This window comes from Adiantum capillus-veneris, chromosome 17, assembly GCF_014529385.1.
Source record: "Adiantum capillus-veneris isolate H3 chromosome 17, ASM1452938v2, whole genome shotgun sequence".
NCBI lineage: Eukaryota > Viridiplantae > Streptophyta > Polypodiopsida > Polypodiales > Pteridaceae > Adiantum > Adiantum capillus-veneris.
Window position 1 is genome coordinate 95,952,108 of NC_140947.1, and position 20,273 is coordinate 95,972,380.

The following is a 20,273-nucleotide window of genomic DNA, read 5'->3' on the forward strand; positions in this document are numbered from 1 at the left end:
AGAATACGACACCAGAATGTTGTCAAAACCCTCCTCCGAAGGCCCCACTCTCTATGGCGAGAGCGGTCTACTATTGATTGCACAAATCTCTACAATGCTTTGGACTCGCCGACGATGTCGACGACGACGAGACTGGCTGAAATCTGAAAACGCTAATGGTTGAAATCTGCAAATCTTTATCTGCTGAATTTTGACTCTATGTCGGTGACGATGTCGATGGCTACGATGCGACGACGATGCCCTGAAAACGCAGATGCTGAAATCTGCTTTTTCCGGGCTGAAACTGTAAACACTCGTTGATCTGACCGTGCGGCGAGGATCTGCTGCAGGAAGGTGAGATCTGCGAGGTTTGGGGCTTTTACTGCGATGTCTATGTGCTGAAAACTGAAAAGGTTGATGCTTCCGAGGTCGTGTCTCAAGGAATTTGCAAAACGCTGAGGGGCTGATGTGGGTCCTTGTTGCAAAAACGCTAGGCATTTTGCTGTTTTGCTACTGCCGGGTTGCTGCAAGTGCAAAACGCTGAGCTTGTTCTGCTCTTGAAGAAAACACTAGGCTGGTTCTGCTCTTGGAGAAAACGCTAGGCTTTTGCTGGGGGGCTTGCTTGAGAAGGTGCACTGTGGATGTGAGGTCCCTGCTGCCTCTTCCGCCAAAAGTGCTAGCGTTAGGTTTACTTATATACTTGGCTATGAAAATCGCCCTACCTAGTTCCCAACAAAAGCCATTTAGGTTTACTTATATACTTGGCTATGAAAATCGCCCTACCTAGTTCCCAACAAAAGCCATTTAAAAATAGTAAGTGAAAATTGGCTAAAATAGGGAAAATAGGTCTATGCACTGTAAAAATGCTCCTGATGGGTTCTGATGGAAATCTGATGATCATGCTGTGTGCAACCAGAGGATATGCATCTACTCTAAGTGCCTGGACATGCACGGCCTGCGAAAAGACTCACAAAAGTGCCAGAATACTTCCTAATCTAGTTGAACTGAACCCCTGTTATGAAGTAGCTTGTCCACGTACACGTAGGGTTAGATGTGCACGTGACACATTGCTTGCAAGTTAGAGCATCTAGCGTTTCCAGCCTTCTTCTCATCAGCGTTTTCAGCTAGAAGACCAGCGTTTTTCAACCAGCCTGATCAGCGTTTTCAGCCCTTGATGACCAACGTTTTCAGCCAAGACAGCTAGCGTTTTCAGCTTGAAACGCCAGGAGATTCCAGCCTAGCCTTGTCATGGTTGCAGCTCCCTAGCAATTGACATCGCTAGCAGATTTCGACATTCAGCCATAGCGTCGTTGACATAATCGTCGTCGTCATCAGTGTTGTTGACACATTACCCAAGCACCTAGTACCCCTTATGCCTTGGCTCGGCATAGGGATCCACAGAACCTCGTCGTCGTCGTCGTCGTCATTGTCGTCGACATAGAACCATCAGTACCTCGTCGTCGACATAGACCCCATCAATACCTCGTCGTCGACAAAGATTCCATGAGTACCTTGTCGTTGACATCATCGTCAGCGATATAGAACCTGTCACAAACTGCAGATGTGTCAAGCCGCTGAAGAGCGAAGCCAACCTGCAGATCTCGGCCGAGGGGCCTAAACCCTAAGTGAAGAAGCAGCTGAAGAAGAAGAAGCAGAAGAGGTTTCCAACAACTTATCAGACCCTGTCCGATAGGGCCCAGGTGACCTAAAGAGATTAAATAAAGCGGGACCCCCCCCGAACACACACACACACACACACACACACATCGTGGATAATGATGACGTGGCAACAAATGTACATAGTTTCATAATTCTTGTTGATATGTAGACGGGGCAGCCTGTACAGACAGTCCTGCAATTTTCGTTGACAGTGTCACGTGGTAGCTGTACAGATTTTCGCAAAACGTGCTGGTTGGGTTTTGGACCATAAGCTTTTGAGTTTGACTGCTTTTCATGTAAACGCTTTTAGAGGCCAAGGGCCTTTAAATATGACCCATGGGCTCTCACTCTGGCAGTCTACCTGTGGGAAATGCAGATTAGAGCCATGGGAGCTGTAGCTTGTCGAAGCAATATAAAGAAATACCAAAAGGGGCGCCAAGGTTTGGGGCTAGTGCTCTCTTGGGGTGGAATTTGGCCACTCCTTGTCTTGTGTCGTGCATCTCTTTTTGCTCAGTTTGTTTGAAGTGCTTAAAGGTGTTCAATATGTTCTTTTCCGTTGGCAGTTGTGACAATGGTATCAGAGCTTCAAGCGTGTGCTTTTTTGAAAATATACTAGTTCTACCAAAGAGCAGACGGAGCAAGATGTTTGGAGAGCGTTTCGTTGTATGCTAGAAAACCTCCGAACGACGCAAACGGGATGTTTGTGGAGCGTGTGGTTGTATGCTTGAACCTCCAAGGGACCAGGCTGCGGTTTGGGGAGCGTTTGGTTGTACCAGTCCTCTGAACTCATGGCCCGGACCTTTTTAGGCTTTTTGCAGGGGGGGTGACGAGGTAGTCGTTGAGTAGCTTCATACCGCAGACTGTCTGTCTCGAGGGGTGCTCAACGGCACTGTTCGTTGTGTCTTGTAACATGCATATGTGAGCATTTGTGCTGCATTGTGATGTACCAACCACAAAATTCCTTATTGGATGAGATTCTTCAGGGAAGCCAACGACCTAGGAAATCAAGAGCTTCAATTTGGAATGAGACTCCTTATTTGTGGATGAGATTCTTATGGGAAGCCGACTGAAACCGGCCTGTTCAATCCAAAAAGGGCGGTAGACTTTACTTTAAACCTTGATTTAGCTTTCATCCATTATTAGTCGTCTATTTTACCTGTACTTTCAAGACACAACAAAAGGGGAGAGGGATACAGGCTGCTAGATTGCACCTGTAAGAGTAGACGGACACCAGATTGGCCCCTAACTTAGGCGCCCCTTTCGGTATTTCTTTATTGTTCAAAAGAGGGAATAAACGCTGTGGTTTTCTACAAGCTGCCCCGCACAAACTCGGCTGAATTTCCATTGTTCCAGCCCGATTTCGTCAGCATAACTGTACTAGAACCCTTCACGGTCAGTATTCCCACGCATTAAATGACTTTCCCGACGCATACGGGAACTTTGCAAAACCTGGCGAGAATCTGCAGCACGCTGAATTCTCTGTTTTCAGCCCTGAAAATGCGCCAGATCACCTGTACAGCGGTCCCCTTGCGTCCCCGACAAGGTAGTACCGTACGTACGTACGGATGACATCCGTACGGTACGTCCATACAGTACGGATCCGTACCGTATGGATTGCATCCGTACGGTGCAGTATTTTTTTTAAAAAAAATTTGGCCAGCGCGTGTGGCGTTCGTTGCAGCGATAGGGTAGCGTTTTATTTTTTTAGTAAAGCTCTTTACAGAGAGTGTGCGCTTCTGTAAAAGTTGCAGAGCAGGTGCAGAGCAAGTGCAGAGCAGGTCTGTGAGCGCCTTTCTTGCAAAGAAAACACCATGCCTCGCGAAGCCAACCCCCTCTGGAACATTCACACTAATGTCATTGAGATTGTGAAGACTCCAGGGCAATCCGGATCAGGTACACGACGTTGGCAATGCAAGTATTGTGGGATGCAGAAGACCAGTACGGTCACTCATGTCGTCAGGCACTTGACGGCAATAGGATGTACAGCCAATTGTGGAGCATGCAAGAAGGTGCCGCCTGCTGTAAAAGATCAACTGATTGCAGAAAAATTTCCAGCAATGGCAGGAGTAAACAAAGGTAGGGGAAAACAATCTACACAAGATGCTCTTCATGATGCCCTTCTCGGAGACCTTGGGGAGACGGAGAGAGAGACTTGAGTCTCTTGACTGAGGACTCCATTGGGTTTTTTCTAGTATTATTCATGCTATGTATTAGTTTTAACTTTTGGCATTTGCACCTTGCTAGTTTATGAGCTTTTGTAGTTGGCATCAGACATTGGTCATGATTGCTATGTCATTCTCATTGGTCATGATTGATATGCCATTTTCATGCCGGGATGATTGTAGTGTTGAGTTTTGTATTTGCAGTATTTTAATCATCATTAGTCAATCTTTGGATCTTCACCCTTGTATGATCATTGATGTACATTGTCTCTTACCTTACAATGCTATGTTGCTTTTGAGATTATGGTATCGAGTCTGTCATACTATTACTGAAATCGGGTATTGTGTCCCATGTTCGTATATGGACCATGGTAGGTCACTTGATTGATGTTTAATGCAGGTAGGCCTTTTCATTTAGCCATATAGATTGATAGTTTATATATTTGTGGGCTTCTTTTGTGAAATTTCAAATGTTTTTCCTAATTTTTAAGGGTTTTTTACCAATAGTGCGTATTTTTACGTACCTTAAACCTCAATCCATACAGGACTGCGTACCTTACGTATCGAATACGTACAGTATTTTACGTTTGGTTCCACCTTGGTCCCCGAACCTCCTGGGGGTATTAGGGTCCGTTTAGGGCCAAAACCCTAAACCTGCAAAAATACACAGCAGGCTGTAATTTACTGTTTCGGGCTCCGTGTCGCGTGCCGGTCGCATCCTTAGCAAGTCCTCCAGCTCCCGCACCTGTAGGGCTACTTGCCCTTTGAATCGGACGAGATTTCTGGCGTGAAACTTCTCCGAATTCACCTGTACCTGCGGGGGGATTAGCCGCTAGCTAATCCAGTACCTGTGCAAGAGGCTCTTGCCTCGGCAATCGCGCATGAACCCACACAACTGTACATTGGTCAAATGAAGAGCCCACTAGTGGGGCATAACATACTGCCAAAGGGGAGAGAGAGGGCAGTGCGTAGTGTGCAGGGCATCACTCCTGGCACCGCACTGTGCATAAGAGGGAAAGCAAGCACTCCATAGCTCTTAACCTGTGACAAATCTGAAAATGAGGCTCTCCCCCTCCTAAATTCAGCGCCACTTCTTGTTGCATGAGGCAAGTGCACCAGAAGGTGCCACTTGGCACATTTACAAGCATTTTCCCGTTTCGGGGTTGCCACCTAAAAATCTCCCAACCGGCTGCCCAGTTGACTTCACGGCAGAGTAAGAAAATGTTCCCCTTGTCATTCCGGAGGTAATGACGCCAACACATTTTCAAGTCCCAAAATAGCAGTTCCCTAAATTTTAGGAGATGCTGCCATTGTATCTTCCTAGGTCATCCAACCCTCTTTGTACACTGTGGCCACATCTAGAACTGAAATGTAGCCTCTGTAGCAAAGGATTCCACTTTGGCTAGTCAATGACCCCACTTTGGCTAACCATAGTCTTTGTCCAACCTTAGTGCTCTCTTGCCCTCAGGCCTGGACTCCCTCTGGACAGTTCCACACTAGCTATGCAATGCAGGGCAGTTAGATTTCCCGAGGGGTGTTTCCAAAAAGTGAAAGTAAATAGATAATAAGAAAGAAATCAACAAAAATGATAGATAGTAGTCACACGCTGGTGACATACCCTCCTCTTGAAATCTCAAACGTCCTCGTTTGCATCTATGTCGTACATGCTTACTGTCAACACTGATGTATTCAACACCTGTCGACACATATACGACACATACATGCTCATTGTCAACCCTGGTGTATTCAACATCTCGTCGACTCATGTATTGCCTGCGTGTGAACCCTGTCCCAATGACATAGTGGTAGCTTCGCACTCTGCCATTGCTTTGAGTCACTAACTTTCCAATGACAAAATGGTAGCTGCACATTTTGCCACTGTCTTATAGTACACGTTGGATCCCGTAACACTTTCGAGCATACCCAAACCGACAGTTTAAGAATGCAGTTACACATGTACTCTTTAATAGAAGCAATTACTGTATCCTTGACAAACTGACAAGAAATACTCACTTCTATAGCACTAACCAAACTTTTGGACATTCCATAAGAGCAATTGCCAAACTGACAATCTGTACAGCTCTAACATTCATGTAAGAGGTATTTCATTTGAGCTCACTTTAAATACCTTGTACATCATTTGTTTTAGAAGCCATTGTCACACTGACAGTCCATGTAGCTTTGAAACTCATGGGGTCAAGGTAGGTTGCAAATTGAAGGCTTCAAGGTAAAGTGATAACTCAGTTGGTGACTCTGCAAGTTCACCTTCTTCCATCCACTTAGCATCCATTGGTGGATAGTTTTTGAACTTTACCAAGTAACGCCTAGCAACCTTGCCTTTCACTTTCCTTTCTTTGTGTGCCAAAATCTGTTCAGGGACCAAGATCTCGTCAAGTTTCTCGACTTCCGGCTGATCTTCAGCTGGCATATCTTCTGGCACATCACCCACATAGGGTCTGAGAAGACTCACATGAAACGCATTGTGAATCTTCCAACTGTCAGGCAATTTCAGCCTATATGCAACATCACTGATTATGTCGCACACTTGAAAAGGCCCATAGTAACGCATGCTGAGCTTTGGAAACAGTTTTTCCTTGCCCTTCATCTTCTTTAACCTTGCCTTTTCAAAGCGTAAAAGCACCCAATCACCAAGTGAATATACCACTTCACGACGGTGACGATCAGCTGCTTTCTTTTGTTTTGTCTGAGTCCTTTCTAAGGCCACTTTGACCTTCTTGTACGTTTCATCCATGTCCTGAACATACTTATTTGCTTCAAATATCTTGTCCTTTGTATGCAGTATGGGAGGAACTTTCTTGCCACCTTCAACTATCTCAAAAGGTGCCTTGCCAGTTGATGAATGCACTGTATTATTGTATGCATACTCCACCAATGGCAAATACTGCTCCCACTTTCCTTTATGCTCTGACACATAACACTTTAGCAGATCTAGGACAGTAGAATTTGCCTCTTCTGATTGTCCATCTGTTCGAGGATGAAATGACGAAGAGAATTTGAGCGTTGTGCCCATATTCTCAAACAAGCCTCTCCAGAACAAACTTGTCATGCGTGGATCACGGTCGCTAACAATCGACTGTGGCATGCCATGATACTTGAAAATATTGCTTATAAACAAGCGTGCCATCTGATCTGGCTTTATCTTCTTCCTGACAGGAATGAAATGAGCCTGTTTGCTGAATCTACAAATGATGGTCCAAATACCATCGTTTCTTGTCTGCGTTCTCGGAAGATCAAAGATAAAATCCATAGCAATACTTTCCCATGGTCTATCTGGAATAGGTAGTGGTTGCAATAACCCTGGTGCCTTTTGCCTGTCAAACTTGACCTTCTGGCATATTAGGCATTCTCGCACAAAGGCATCCACATCTCTTCTCAATGTAGGCCAATAGAAGAATGTCTCAACCGCTTTAGCTGTAGCATCGATGCCACGATGCCCTGCATACGGTGGGACATGACTCTCTTCCATAACTTTGCGTCGCAATGGCTTTGTGACACTCAATCTGCCATGCATCATCATGAACCCGTCTTTGAGAAGATAGTGTTCATGACGTTGTCCTTGCATTAGTTGCTCGAAGACTCTTGCAAAATCTTCATCATTTTCATACTGTTCTCTTATATCATCAAGTTCATGATGATAAGGAATTGACACAGCTGAAATTTGTGGCTTCCTAGACAAGGCATCAGCCACAACGTTCTTCTTGCCTTCCACATGCACAATCTGAAAATGGAACATGGACAATATATTTGCCCATCGCATATGCTTCTCAGATAACTTTGTCTGTGTCAAGAAGTATCGCAAGGTCTGATGGTCCGTTTGGACAACGAAATGTGCACCTAGCAGGTAGTGTTTCCAACTTAAGAGCGCATGAATCACAGCCAGTAACTCTTTCTCATAGACCTGCATGGTCATCTCTGGCCCTTGCAAAATTCTGCTCTCATAGGCTACTACCCTACCATCTTGCATTAGCACTGCACCAATGCTACTACCGCAGGCGTCGCACTGGACCACAAATGACTTCCTAAGATCTGGCAACACAATGATTGGATCTGAAGTCATCTTTTCCTTTAAGAGATTAAAAGCTGAAATCTCTTTCTGTGTCCATCTAAAAGTGACTGCCTTCTTTTGAAGAGCATGTAAAGGTGAAGCAATCTCAGCGAAATTTCGGATAAACCTTCTGTAATAGGAGCATAGTCCCAAGAAGCTTCGGACTTCGTGCACCGTCTTCAAATTTGGCCATGACTTGATCGCTTCAACTTTTGCAGGATCCATTCTGACACCATCCTTTGAGACAATGTGTCCCAGAAAGTGAATCTCTTCCAAAAAAAACTCACTTTTCTTTGCATTGATGAGCAACCTATGACTGCGTAGCTCTTTGAACACAATGGCCAAGTGATGCCTATGCTCCTCTTCATTCTTTGAGTAGACTATCATGTCATCAAAGAATGTACCAACAAACTGCTGGTGTGGACGGAAAATTCTGTCCATCATCCTATTGAACGTAGCAGGAGCATTTGTGAGACCAAAGGGCATCACTAAAAATTCGTAAAGGCCAAACGTTGTTCTAAAAGCAGTCTTGTGCACATCCTCTGATCTAATGCGGATCTGATGGTACCCACTCTTTAGATCTATCCTGCTAAACATAGCTGCTCCTTCTAATTTGTCTATAATATCATCAATTCTAGGTATAGGGAACCTATTCTTGATGGTATTCTTGTTCAGTGCACGGTAGTCGATGCACATACGCCATGAGCCATCCTTTTTCTGCACCAACAACACTGGAGAACAGAATGGAGATGAATTGGGCTGAATCAGCCCCTTTTCTAACAGCTCCTGTACTTGGCCCATTATCTCTTCCTGCTGAGCCGCACTAACCCTGTACGGAGGCTTATTTGGTGGGCTACTGCTTGACACCAAATCTATCGCATGGTCCTCGGGTCTCTCTGGCGGTAATTGAGATGGTAATGAATCGGAGAAACAGTCACTATACTGTTGTAAAAACATTGACCTTTCTTTATATAACACAGATAAATTTGATTCATCACAATCTGACACTTCACGTGCAAAAACCAAGTACGCAGAAAGATGCTTTTTCATTACAGAAGTAATAGCAGAAGCTGATATAGTAGGAATAGACTCCCCTTTAAGCTTTACATCCAGAATGTGAGTCTTTCCTCTGCTCTGTACAGTGATCTTTTTGTTGTAGGCATCCATGATTCCCTGTACACGAAACAACCAAGGAATACCTAACAACACATCACATCCGTCCAGTGGCATGATGTAAAATTCTTCAGCATCTATATAGGACTGGATATGTAGACGCAACTTTCCAATGATGGGTGTCACAGCCTCTGTATGGCCAGGACATGCCAAACCTGCCTCTGCTGTATACCCCATCTCTTCAGGTCTGATTCCCAACTTTGAAGCTAATTCTGGGGAAATAAAGTTGGCTTTGGCACCTGGATCAAAGAAGATAAGCACTGTTTGATCCCTGACCTTTCCCCATGCTCTGCAAAGCTCACTTGCAGAGCATGGGGAAATAAAGTTGGCTTTGGCACCTGGATCAAAGAAGATAAGCACTGTTTGATCCCTGACCTTTCCCCATGCTCTGCAAAGCTCACTTGCAGATCTGAATTTGGCTTGTCGCCCACCATATCTGGCACTAGACCAGCCATGGGCTTCTTTCCTTTCTTGTCTTCCTTGTCATCAGAATCAGCTGGCCTTTTCTTTGTAGGACAATTGTAAGCAATGTGGCCAGGCTGCTCACATATAAAGCATTTGTTCTCTGTCCTCAGGACCTTCTTTTGCTCTTCTGACTTGCGAGGAAAACATCTTTTCCATTTCTTCGCTGGTCCCTTTTCTGATTCAGCCGTAGCTTTATCTTTCCCTGCGTTGGTTGACTCCTGAGTCCCTTTAGGAGCCTCATTGGGAACGTGCTTCTTGGCTGAATTTTTCTTGCCTGATCCTGCCTTGACGCCAGTGTTAAATTCACAATCTTCTCCCTTGAGCAAACCATTGCCAGTGTTTGCTACCTCGATGAGCTGCGTCAAAGTAGTGACTTTTGTCTTCTTACAGTACTTTCTCAATCCTTTAGGTAGGCCACAACAGTATTTTTCAATCTGTTCTGTGAATGGCACAAACCTATAGGAAGTTACTGGAAGTAGAGCTTTCCAAAACTTCCGATTGTAATCATCCAGATTTCTGCAAGTGGTAGCATTACTGGTGCCATTCTGTCATGACATCTGCTTCAAAGTCATCAGATAACCATGCTGTTGCAAAAATCTGCTTGAAATAAATCCATGTGGATGGAGCTTGCCCTTGAAGCAATAAAGTTGTCCACCATTGTCCCGCATTCCCTGTCAAGAAAGTGGTTGCCTTGCGGACCTTTGAAGCCTCTGTAAAGTTTCCCCCTCCATAGGCCTTGTCAAACTGTTGGAGGAATGAGAGAGCCTTCTTCCTGTCATCAAACCCTGTAAAGGTCGTGAAAGTCACACCTTTGCCACCTTCTTTGTACGGAGTTGGCCTCTCCAACGGCGTTAAATTGTCATATGGAAGTGATTGAAACATGGGAACACTATTAGGGTTCATCTGTGTTCCTTGGCCGCTATTAACTTGACCTGGAAATGCCATATTTGGCTGCTGATTTGTAATTCCAGCCATACCAAAATTTGCTTGTGGCATCCCAAATTGGCCCTGAGTGCACTGAAACCCTGGTAGCATGCTCGTGACACCATACATGGGGTTAGGCATCATCGTTTGAGCACCCCCAAACATTGTTCTTGGCGTGTAAAATTGATTTCCAGGTGCATGACCAGCCATGCTCTGGAATACCGATCCACCTCCAAAATAGCCAGGGTGTACTAAAGGTGGTGGGAAGACTTGTTGCATAGCCTGTAAGTTGCTTCCCTGCCCATTAGAACCAGCTATAGGCTGCTGAAAGGTGGCGGGCTGAACTGGTACAACTTGAAATACTGGCATCTCAGCCACCTGTTCTTGCACCTTAGGCATAGGTTGTGGAGACTGCATGTTCTCCGTCAAGTGTACAGGTGTTTCCATTGACTGTGCGGTATGAATCACCTGTGCTCGAGCCTTAACAGGCTTTTGAATATGATCCAGTGACCCAACTTGCTGAGACGGAACAGGAGGTTGCAGAAAGGCTAAAAACCTCGGATTCTGCATTACTTGTGTGAACATAGCCACAGCAGTAGCCAACTGGGTCTTGAATATATCGTCATCTGTCTGTGGTGGTCTTGAGGACTCACCCACTTCATGTGTCTGTTGACCCTGTGAAGAGGAAACCTCTTCAGTCACATCATTTGGTCTGTCAGCCATAATTGCAATTCCCTGTGTCTGGTCTATGATCCCCTGTGTCTTCAAGCCTAAACTGACCAAGGCTCACTTCTATGGGAAAAAGTGATTTAATCCTATCGATGGAACCATGAAACCGGCCTGTTCAATCCAAAAAGGGCGGTAGACTTTACTTCAAACCTTGATTTAGCTTTCATCCGTTATTAGTCGTCTATTTTACCTGTACTTTCAAGACACAACAAAAGGGGAGAGGGATACAGGCTGCTAGATTGCACCTGTAAGAGTAGATGGACACCAGATTGGCCCCTAACTTAGGCTCCCCTTTCGGTATTTCTTTATTGTTCAAAACAGGGAATAAACGCTGTGGTTCCCTACAAGCTGCCCCGCACAAACTCGGCTGAATTTCCACTGTTCTAGCCCGATTTCGGCAGCATAACTGTACTAGAACCCTTCACGGTCAGTATTCCCACGCATTAAATGACTTTCCCGATGCATACGTGCACTTTGCAAAACCTGGCGAGAATCTGCAGCACGCTGAATTCTCTGTTTTCAGCCCTGAAAATGCGCCAGATTACCTGTACAGCGGTCCCCTTGCGTCCCCGAACTTCCTGGGGGTATTAGGGTCCGTTTAGGGCCAAAACCCTAAACCTGCAAAAATACACAGCAGGCTGTAATTTACTGTTTCGGGCTTTGTTTCGCGTGCCGGTCGCATCCTTAGCAAGTCCTCGAGCTCCCGCACCTGTAGGGCTACTTGCCCTTTGAATCGGACGAGATTTCTGGCGTGAAACCTCTCGGAATTCACCTGTACCTGCGAGGGGATTAGCCGCTAGCTAATCCAGTACTTGTGCAAGAGGCTCTTGCCTCGGCAATCGCGCATGAACCCACACAATTGTACATTGGTCAAATGAAGAGCCCACTAGTGGGGCATAACATACTTCCAAAGGGGAGAGAGAGGGCAGTGCGTAGTGTGCAGGGCATCACTCCTGGCACCGCACTGTGCATAAGAGGGAAAGCAAGCACTCCATAGCTCTTAACCTGTGACAAATCTGAAAATGAGGCTCTCCCCCTCCTAAATTCAGCGCCACTTCTTGTTGCATGAGGCAAGTGCACCAGAAGGTGCCACTTGGCACATTTACAAGCATTTTCCCGTTTCGGGGTTGCCGCCTAAAAATCTTCCAACCGGCTGCCCAGTTGACTTCACGACAGAGTAAGAAAATGTTCCCCTTGTCATTCCGGAGGTAATGACGCCAACACATTTTCAAGTCCCAAAATAGCAGTTCCCTAAATTTTAGGAGATGCTGCCATTGTATCTTCCTAGGTCATCCAACCCTCTTTGTACACTGTGGCCACATCTAGAACTGAAATGTAGCCTCTGTAGCAAAGGATTCCACTTTGGCTAGTCAATGACCCCACTTTGGCTAACCATAGTCTTTGTCCAACCTTAGTGCTCTCTTGCCCTCAGGCTTGGACTCCCTCTGGACAGTTCCACACTAGCTATGCAATGCAAGGCAGTTAGATTTCCCGAGGGGTGTTTCCAAAAAGTGAAAGTAAATAGATAATAAGAAAGAAATCAACAAAAAGGATAGATAGTAGTCACACGCTGGTGACACCGACGACCTAGAAAATCAAGAGCTTCGATTTGGAATGAGAAAACTGATTGTCCCTTTGAATGACCCTTGGAATTTTTTTGAGCTAACTTGAGTTGTTTGCAGCTCTGCTATAATCGCGGACGATTACTTTCTTTCAAGAAGGGGGGATGTCACAAACTGTTGACGTGTCAAGCCACTGAAGAACGGAGCCAACCTGTAGATCTCGGCCGAGGGGTCTAAACCCTAAGTGAAGAAGCAGAAGCAAAAGAAGTTCCCACCAACTTATGGGACCATGTCTGGTAGGGCCCAAGTGACCTAAAGAGATTAAATAAAGCGAGAACCCCCCCCCCCCACCCCCACACACACACACACACACACACACACACACACAGCGTGGAGAATGATGACGTGGCAACAAATGTACAGAATCCCACAATTTCCATTGACATGTTGATGTGGCAGCCTGTACGGACAGTCCCACAATTTCCGTTGACATGGGACCACAAGCCAAATTGTTAAATATGATGGGCTCTTAGGACTTTAAAATGCTGCAAGCTGCTTGAACAGTCCTTTGACTCATGAAAGATTCTCTTCAATTGTCGTGAATAGCTGATTGGTAGTTTTGAGGCTTGGTGGAATGATAAAATACAGCTAAGCTGGTGAAGGGTAAAATTTGATGAGTGCTTCCGATTATCTTTATGCTCCACATCTATTGCTAAGTTTCAAATGGGGTATCTAGCTGTACTCAAGAAATTCTAGTGATTTGAACATGTTTTATTGGTCATGATAGTTGTTGGAATGAATTTCAACTTCCTGTTTCAAGAACTAGAGAGTCTCACTGTTCTATAACTGTTATTGCGATGGAGGTCGTGAAATTAATACTATTGAGCTATGTTTTTCTGCAGCTTGAAGTGGAGTTGGCAAGCAGTACTGATATTGAAGGATCTGAAAAAGCTATCTTTTGTCGAGAACTTCAATCATTCCTACCTGCAATCAGAGATAAACTTCAAGAGTTTGAGGATGAATTGAAAGCGCGATGAGGCTTTGAAACCTCTCCTTCCTAGCATAGACTAAGGCATCTGTGTGTGTGTATGGGCCAGGATATATTCATACATTCATACGATGTGATCCCTTTCTTGAACTTCGATCAATAGCTTAAATCAGAGCTTTTGGAAGTCCAAGACTCGTGTGTGAGGTGCGGAACACTGCTTTATTGCAATGGTAAAAATAGTGTTAGAATTTCAGCCAGACAGCTGTTCTTAAAACTGCTTTGTGGGCTCGTATTATCTTACTACATTGAGATATAATGAGGGCAATATTTTGGATCTAAGCTGTCAGAAGAGATGTTCTGTCTTTAGCTACAATTCGATAGGCTTGCGATGACAAAGATTAAAGTGGCCCGGAGAGCGGTTGAGTGAAAGGGTGGAAATGGTTCTTGGAAGTTTCTGTATGCTGTATGAATGCCCATGTCATATGTCCATACGGTGTACGGTCTGATGGTGGTCCGGATACAAATATGGTCCCCCTTTTTTCAAACAATTTTGCAGGCTGTCAGTCGTTGCTCATTGTGCCCAATCCCTAGGTCATTTCTCATAAGCTCTAATCTTAAGATCTAGGTATGGCCCTAAGTCATGAGGTAGTTTGTAAATGTTTTTTATGGTTTTTAAGTCGGAACCATAATTTGGTCACACTGTTTTTCTTTATGAAACCGCACTGTACAACCATACAGTGACAACTACAGAGTTTCCATCAGTTACTTTGTTAGGGATTGTGTTCAAATGAGATTGATTTTCTTCATAATGTGCTATTGAATGACGTTATACAAGCTTTCAGAGGCGGACTGAGCTGCAACCGAGTCGTCTAAAGTTAATGCTCTTGCTTAATTTTAGCGTTTGGTACTTCCATCTTGGATGCTATCATTGTGCCTAAAACTAGGGGGTGCATTACCTATGCCACGGGTGTCGAGAATATCTGTGCTGTTTGTCAGGGATGAATCTGTGTGCGTAGTGTAGGTCAAGGCAGGGTTGAGCCTTTGTGCATAGGGTAAAGGAGCCAATTGTGAGACATGCCTCGGTAGGGAAATGCATCCACCCTTTCTTTAGAGATGAGTTGGAATATGCTTGGAATCTTATGTGTCCTTTTGTGGTTTTGCGAAGTAGTGTGGGTCTTGACTGTCTCTATTGCCTCAAGAAGCCTCAAAAAGTTGAGTTCTAACATCGTTGTAGTGTTGTGTAATGCCTTTCTGTATAATGTTTGTCTCGAACTCTTAACTTGTGGGCAAACTGATGAGGGTATCATCAAGCAATTGGTAAAAGCATATTTGGGGTGCAGACACGAATCGCAAACAATCCATGAAATTTTTACCCAACTCTTTTGGATGTTTTGGAGCCTTGTGAAGTCTGAAGCTTGTTTCAAATGTTCATCTTAGTTTTTGTTCCCAGCATGAAGATGCATGTATGTATTCAGGCATGTTGTCTCTGAAACCGTTTTCTGTATACTAGCCAATCATTTGATTGCCTCTTATGATAATGTCTCAGATTTTGAGAGCGTAGCAGGATCATCAAGAAGTAAAGGTCAACAATGTTTATGAATGGTGTTATGATATGTCTGCCAAGGTATGTGTGTGGATGCAGAATTTGTAGGCAGGTAGGTGTGTGTGTGTGTGTGTGTGTACACACACACACACACACACACACACACACACACATATATATATATATATATATATGGAGAGAGAGATTATAAATCGGACTCGAGATTATGAATCTGAGTCCAATAAACATATATTACTGGTGTGCATGGATGTGGATTGGTAGTATGCAATTTCAAACGATCTATATGGCCTCAATGATACCAAGGCATTGGAAGATGAGAAGAACCACCATGCTAAATGCTCCGAGTATAAGATGTAAAAGTTGCTAGGTGTAGTTGTCAACATTCGCGATCTAGACCAATTCGAGCTCGAGCCATGCCACGTAATGTGTTGAACTGATTGTTGGGCCATTGATGAATGGGGGCAACAAGGAGAGTGCTTCCATTCTTCATATGAGGACAATGTTGAGAATCAGAAATGAAGGGCTCAAGATCAAGTCATCTTTGCAAACAGTGAAAAAAACCTTATCCATATTTCCCACTTCAAATGAGAAAACACAAACCAAAGAATGTTCCCCGGAGCTTGAAAGACACTCATGATACAAATTTAATTCAGCTAATGTCAATCCTCGCTTGTAAGAAAAATACTAGTGTACATGGATCTGGGTTGCCAAGGGGATTGTCGATTACATGCTAACTGTGTAGATTGGTATTGCCATGATGGACACACCAATCAGTGTTTATGAGTAACAATTAGGCACATTTTGTGTTGTGGTGCGTGCACATGCACACACTCTCTCTCTCTCTCTCTCTCTCTCTCTCTCTCTCTCTCTCTCTCTCGGGATAGTTTCCTACGACGTCAAAACTCTCTCTCCCCCCCCCCCCCCCACCTTCTTGTAGTTTTGATCTCCACCGATTCATCGCTAGGGTGAACTAGGGGCCAAAAATGGTGGCCCTAGTTCACCGCCCTTGCGTTGCACACGGTTGAACCTAGGATTTATGGTTTCAATGATAAAACCTTACCATCGCCCTATCATGCGTACATGTCAATGTGGAAATTGCATGTGTCACTACCTTAGTTCATTGCCTAGTTCACCCTAGTTCATGTTAAGAGATAGAGAAGGAAAGAGCTTGAGCTCTTGTAATAAGCATGTGCACGCGAACACACACACACACACACACACACACACACACACACACTCTCTCTCTCTCTCTCTCTCTCTCTCTCTCTCACACACACACACACACACACACACACACACACACACACATCGAGACAAACCTTCTTCTTCTTCTTCACTAACTCAAGATACAATGTCTACCATGCATAAAAAGGAAAAATACAATAGGAGGGGAAACTAGTAAAACGGTTTAGCGTGAACTGTTAGTGAGTGAGTTGGATGGATAAGTGTGCCATCACTCTAATAAATAGACCAAGTCAATGTAGTCAAACTATTGTATCACTGACGAAGATATGCGTATTCAACAAGACGTGCCAGTGATGACTATTGGTGATAAGTCATCCAAGAGCAGTACATGTTGAGCTTGACATTTCAACACTCCTCTTCAAACTCAATGTCATCTCGTGTATGCCAAGAGTTGCTCGAAACCATCGTAGCTTTTGCATTCCAAGGACCTTCATGAAGATATCTGCAACGGACAAACACAATGGTTCCCTCGAAATTATGATGCAACAACCGTGCGGTGAAGTGCGAAAAATTGAAAATCCTTTGAATAAATAGGTGAGTATAATCTTGGTAGTGGTTTTATTAGAGGGTATCCCCCTAGAGGGTATCTAGGGAGATACCCTCTTGAACTAGAAAAGAAAAAGGCATTGAGAGGCAAAGAGCCAGCAAATGGCAGGTGGCGCAAAGCAAAGCACACATCCCCAAATTGCAGGCATGGCGAGGAGAACACGTGCTGTAGGTGGAAGCCTGTGCTGTAGGTGGCAGCTACAGAAGCATGGCTAGCACATTTGCAAGGTGAGAGCATGAAGTTGTACGTGAGCATCTTGGTTTTCTAGTAAAAGGCACGAGCTATAGAATCCTGTGGGTGTTTGCCCAACTGTCTTAGCATAGCTCACGGGGATACCTTATTGAATGCATCTAGGTTCGAATCCCCTTAAGTTACACAATTTTATATATGTTGAATAGAAGCTTATTCCCCAAGGAATCAATCAATCTCGTACTATATACTCTACATACTTTTAAAAAATTGTAAGACCTTAGAAGATCCTCTCTCGCTCTTCTGTACTCCTTCATCGCCTCGCCCTTGCTGCAAATCATGCTTGCCTATTGTCCGCCTTCACATCTCGACAGTTTCTCGTGCATGCACCTGGGTCAATTGCCCGAGTTTGCCCTGCCTCATCGCTAGCTCGGTTGCCCTATCTCCTCAACCTATCTCCCACGATATGAGAGAGAGAGAGAGAGAGAGAGAGAGAGAGAGAGAGAGAGATAGCCTATGCACATGTAGGGCACTGGTGGTTGCTTCTGATGCACAAAACCCACCATAGGCCCACCAAAGCTCCACCATGCCCCTGCACTCAGCTACCGTTGCTCTCACCAGCACCACCACAACATCAAGCTCAAAGCCTAAACGGGCACCCCCGATGGAGAGCCGTTTTGGTGGAGGGAAGAGGCCATATTGGTTGTGACACGCGACAATGCAATAGATGGCATTGACTTGTCACTCAAAGACGGCTGGACTTGTAGAATGTGCACAAACTCCCTCACAAGAAGTTTTGAACAAAATCTCACAATAATTGCCACATTGTGACTTACCTCAACATCATGAGCTTCTGCGAGGGAGGCACCGCCTACCTAGCTAGGTACGATAGGAGGTAGGGGACCGCCGGCCCGATGGAGGGACCGGTTGTCCCCTGCCCCCAATCGACCTAGCTAGGTATGCGGTGCCTCTCGAGCAGAAGCTCATGATGTTATGCATCATATGAAAAACACTGAAAAAGACTCCATTTTTCTACATGAGAAAATTTCTAAATCTTCTTGTGGCGCGTATAGGTGGTGCTCGTTCATTAATCAACCAGCCTCCAACATAGACGCATGTGCACACAGTGTGTGTGTGTGAGAGAGAGAATCTCCCTAAATTCTTCTTCTCTAATCTTTTTCAAAGCTCGTTGACACATACTCATAGCTTTCAACTCTTATTGCATGGAATCTCCATAGATTCCTCCACTTCCTTGCTTTAATGGAGGATTAAAACTTTCAACATCCCAAAAGGTTCAAACTCCTGCAACCTGCATGAAGGACTTATGGGCATTACTCTAACCAACTCGTACACGGACCGCTTGTGCTTGTAGCACGTTCTTCAATTTAAGTTTTTCTTTTTTACCAGCTCCATGCTGCGCTCTTTCTTCCTCACAGGCATTGTGCCTTGGCCCATTGACTCCTGCACATCACGTTCTTCCTTGGCCTATTGCCTACCCCGCCGTGTGCCACCTTCCTCTCCCTATTCGTCGTCTCGTCGCCTCCCTCTGCTTGCCTTTTCTAATCGATCAAAGAAAGCATCTTTAAAGGATTTTGGCTAATCGGCATTTTTGAAGATCGTAGGGGCATACTCGTGAGATTCTTTGTAATGAAATAGCAAAGTTGAAAGTCAAGGTTTAATGAAAGCTTAACTCGAAATTTTCAATATCAATCGGGAAACTAATAACACTGCAAGGGAGTTAGACATGAAATTAAGTTTTGCACATAAAGCATTGGAATCCTCATTGTATTTAGCCAGTGAATGGGCCATGTGGCTCCTTTTGAGTGTTCATTTGTAGTGAACCTTCACCTTGTTTTTGGCCAAGAAGGCCATAGGGAAATGGTAGAGAAAAACGTGCAATTCTTTTACCATCAAAGGGTCACCCTCACATTAACTTTTTTAGGTGACATTTCAAGTCATTTCATGTCTTACTATATTTATTTGAATATTTCCATTATGAAAATGAGCATGTGTGTGTACACGTGCATCTCTCTCTCTCTCTCTCTCTCTTTCTAATCTCTCTCCATTAAAGTGTTCGAGAAATATCATTTTTTCAGACATATAAAACTCTTTTTCTTGAATTTACTAAGAGGAATTTAAAAAAAATTAGATTTATTTTTTGGATTTTTATATTATTTTTCTCTATTTTGGGGCAAAAATTCTCTTTTTCCCCTTACAATTCTTTCACAGTCAAATGGTTACCCTCACATTAACTTTTCTAGGTGACATTTCAAGTCATTTCATGCTTTACTATATTCATTTGAATATTTTCATTATGAAAATGAGCATGTGTGTGTACACGTGCATCTCTCTCTCTCTCTCTCTCTCTTTCTCTCTCATCTCTCCATTAAAGTGTTCGAGAAATATCATTTTTTTAGACATATAAAACTCATTTTCTTGAATCTACTAAGAGAAATTTTTAAAAAATTAGATTTATTTTTCGGGTTTTTATATTATTTGTCTCTATTTTGGGGCAAAAATTTTCCTTTTCCCCTTACTCTCAATTGACATTTTTGAAATTGAAAACGGCACAATATTACGCTGAGACACATTTTTCATGAACACAAAGTCCATTAACATGTCAAATGTGTTCTAATAATCATTTATTAGAGAAAAAAATGATGGCTTCTTGAGGCCATCGTGAAGTCTTCACCTTGTTTGTAAGGGGCACAATCAACCTCAAAAGTCTCTCTATCAAGTTATGAGACATGCCAAAGACCTTGTACCATGGGTTGAGAAGATTGCTTATTCTCAATATGTGCCACTTGATATGGAAATTGAGACAAAGGACTTTGTGTGTGTGCGTGCACGTGTGCGCCCCACACATAGAGAGAGAGAGAGAGAGAGAGAGAGAGAGAGAGAGAGAGAGAATGAATGCAAACTAACAGTGGACATAGCACCCCTACCTACTAAACAATGAGAGGGAGAGACAAAAAATCTCACTGAATTCTTCTCCTCCAATCTTTTGCAAAAATCATACAC

At 44.1% G+C, this 20,273-nt stretch overlaps 1 protein-coding gene across 1 annotated transcript in view; it reads left to right on the top strand.

Annotated features, from left to right (window-relative positions):
* Nucleotides 1-13,964, top strand: part of LOC147437738 (chaperone binding / ATPase activator) — a 35,214-nt gene extending 21,250 nt beyond the window's left edge. Inside the window, exon 6 of the mRNA XM_086487223.1 lies at nt 13,622-13,964. Coding sequence (XP_086343349.1) covers nt 13,622-13,756 — 135 coding nt within the window. The 3' untranslated portion in view covers nt 13,757-13,964. The remainder of the gene's footprint in view (nt 1-13,621) is intronic.
* The last annotated feature ends 6,309 nt before the right edge of the window (nt 13,965-20,273 follow it).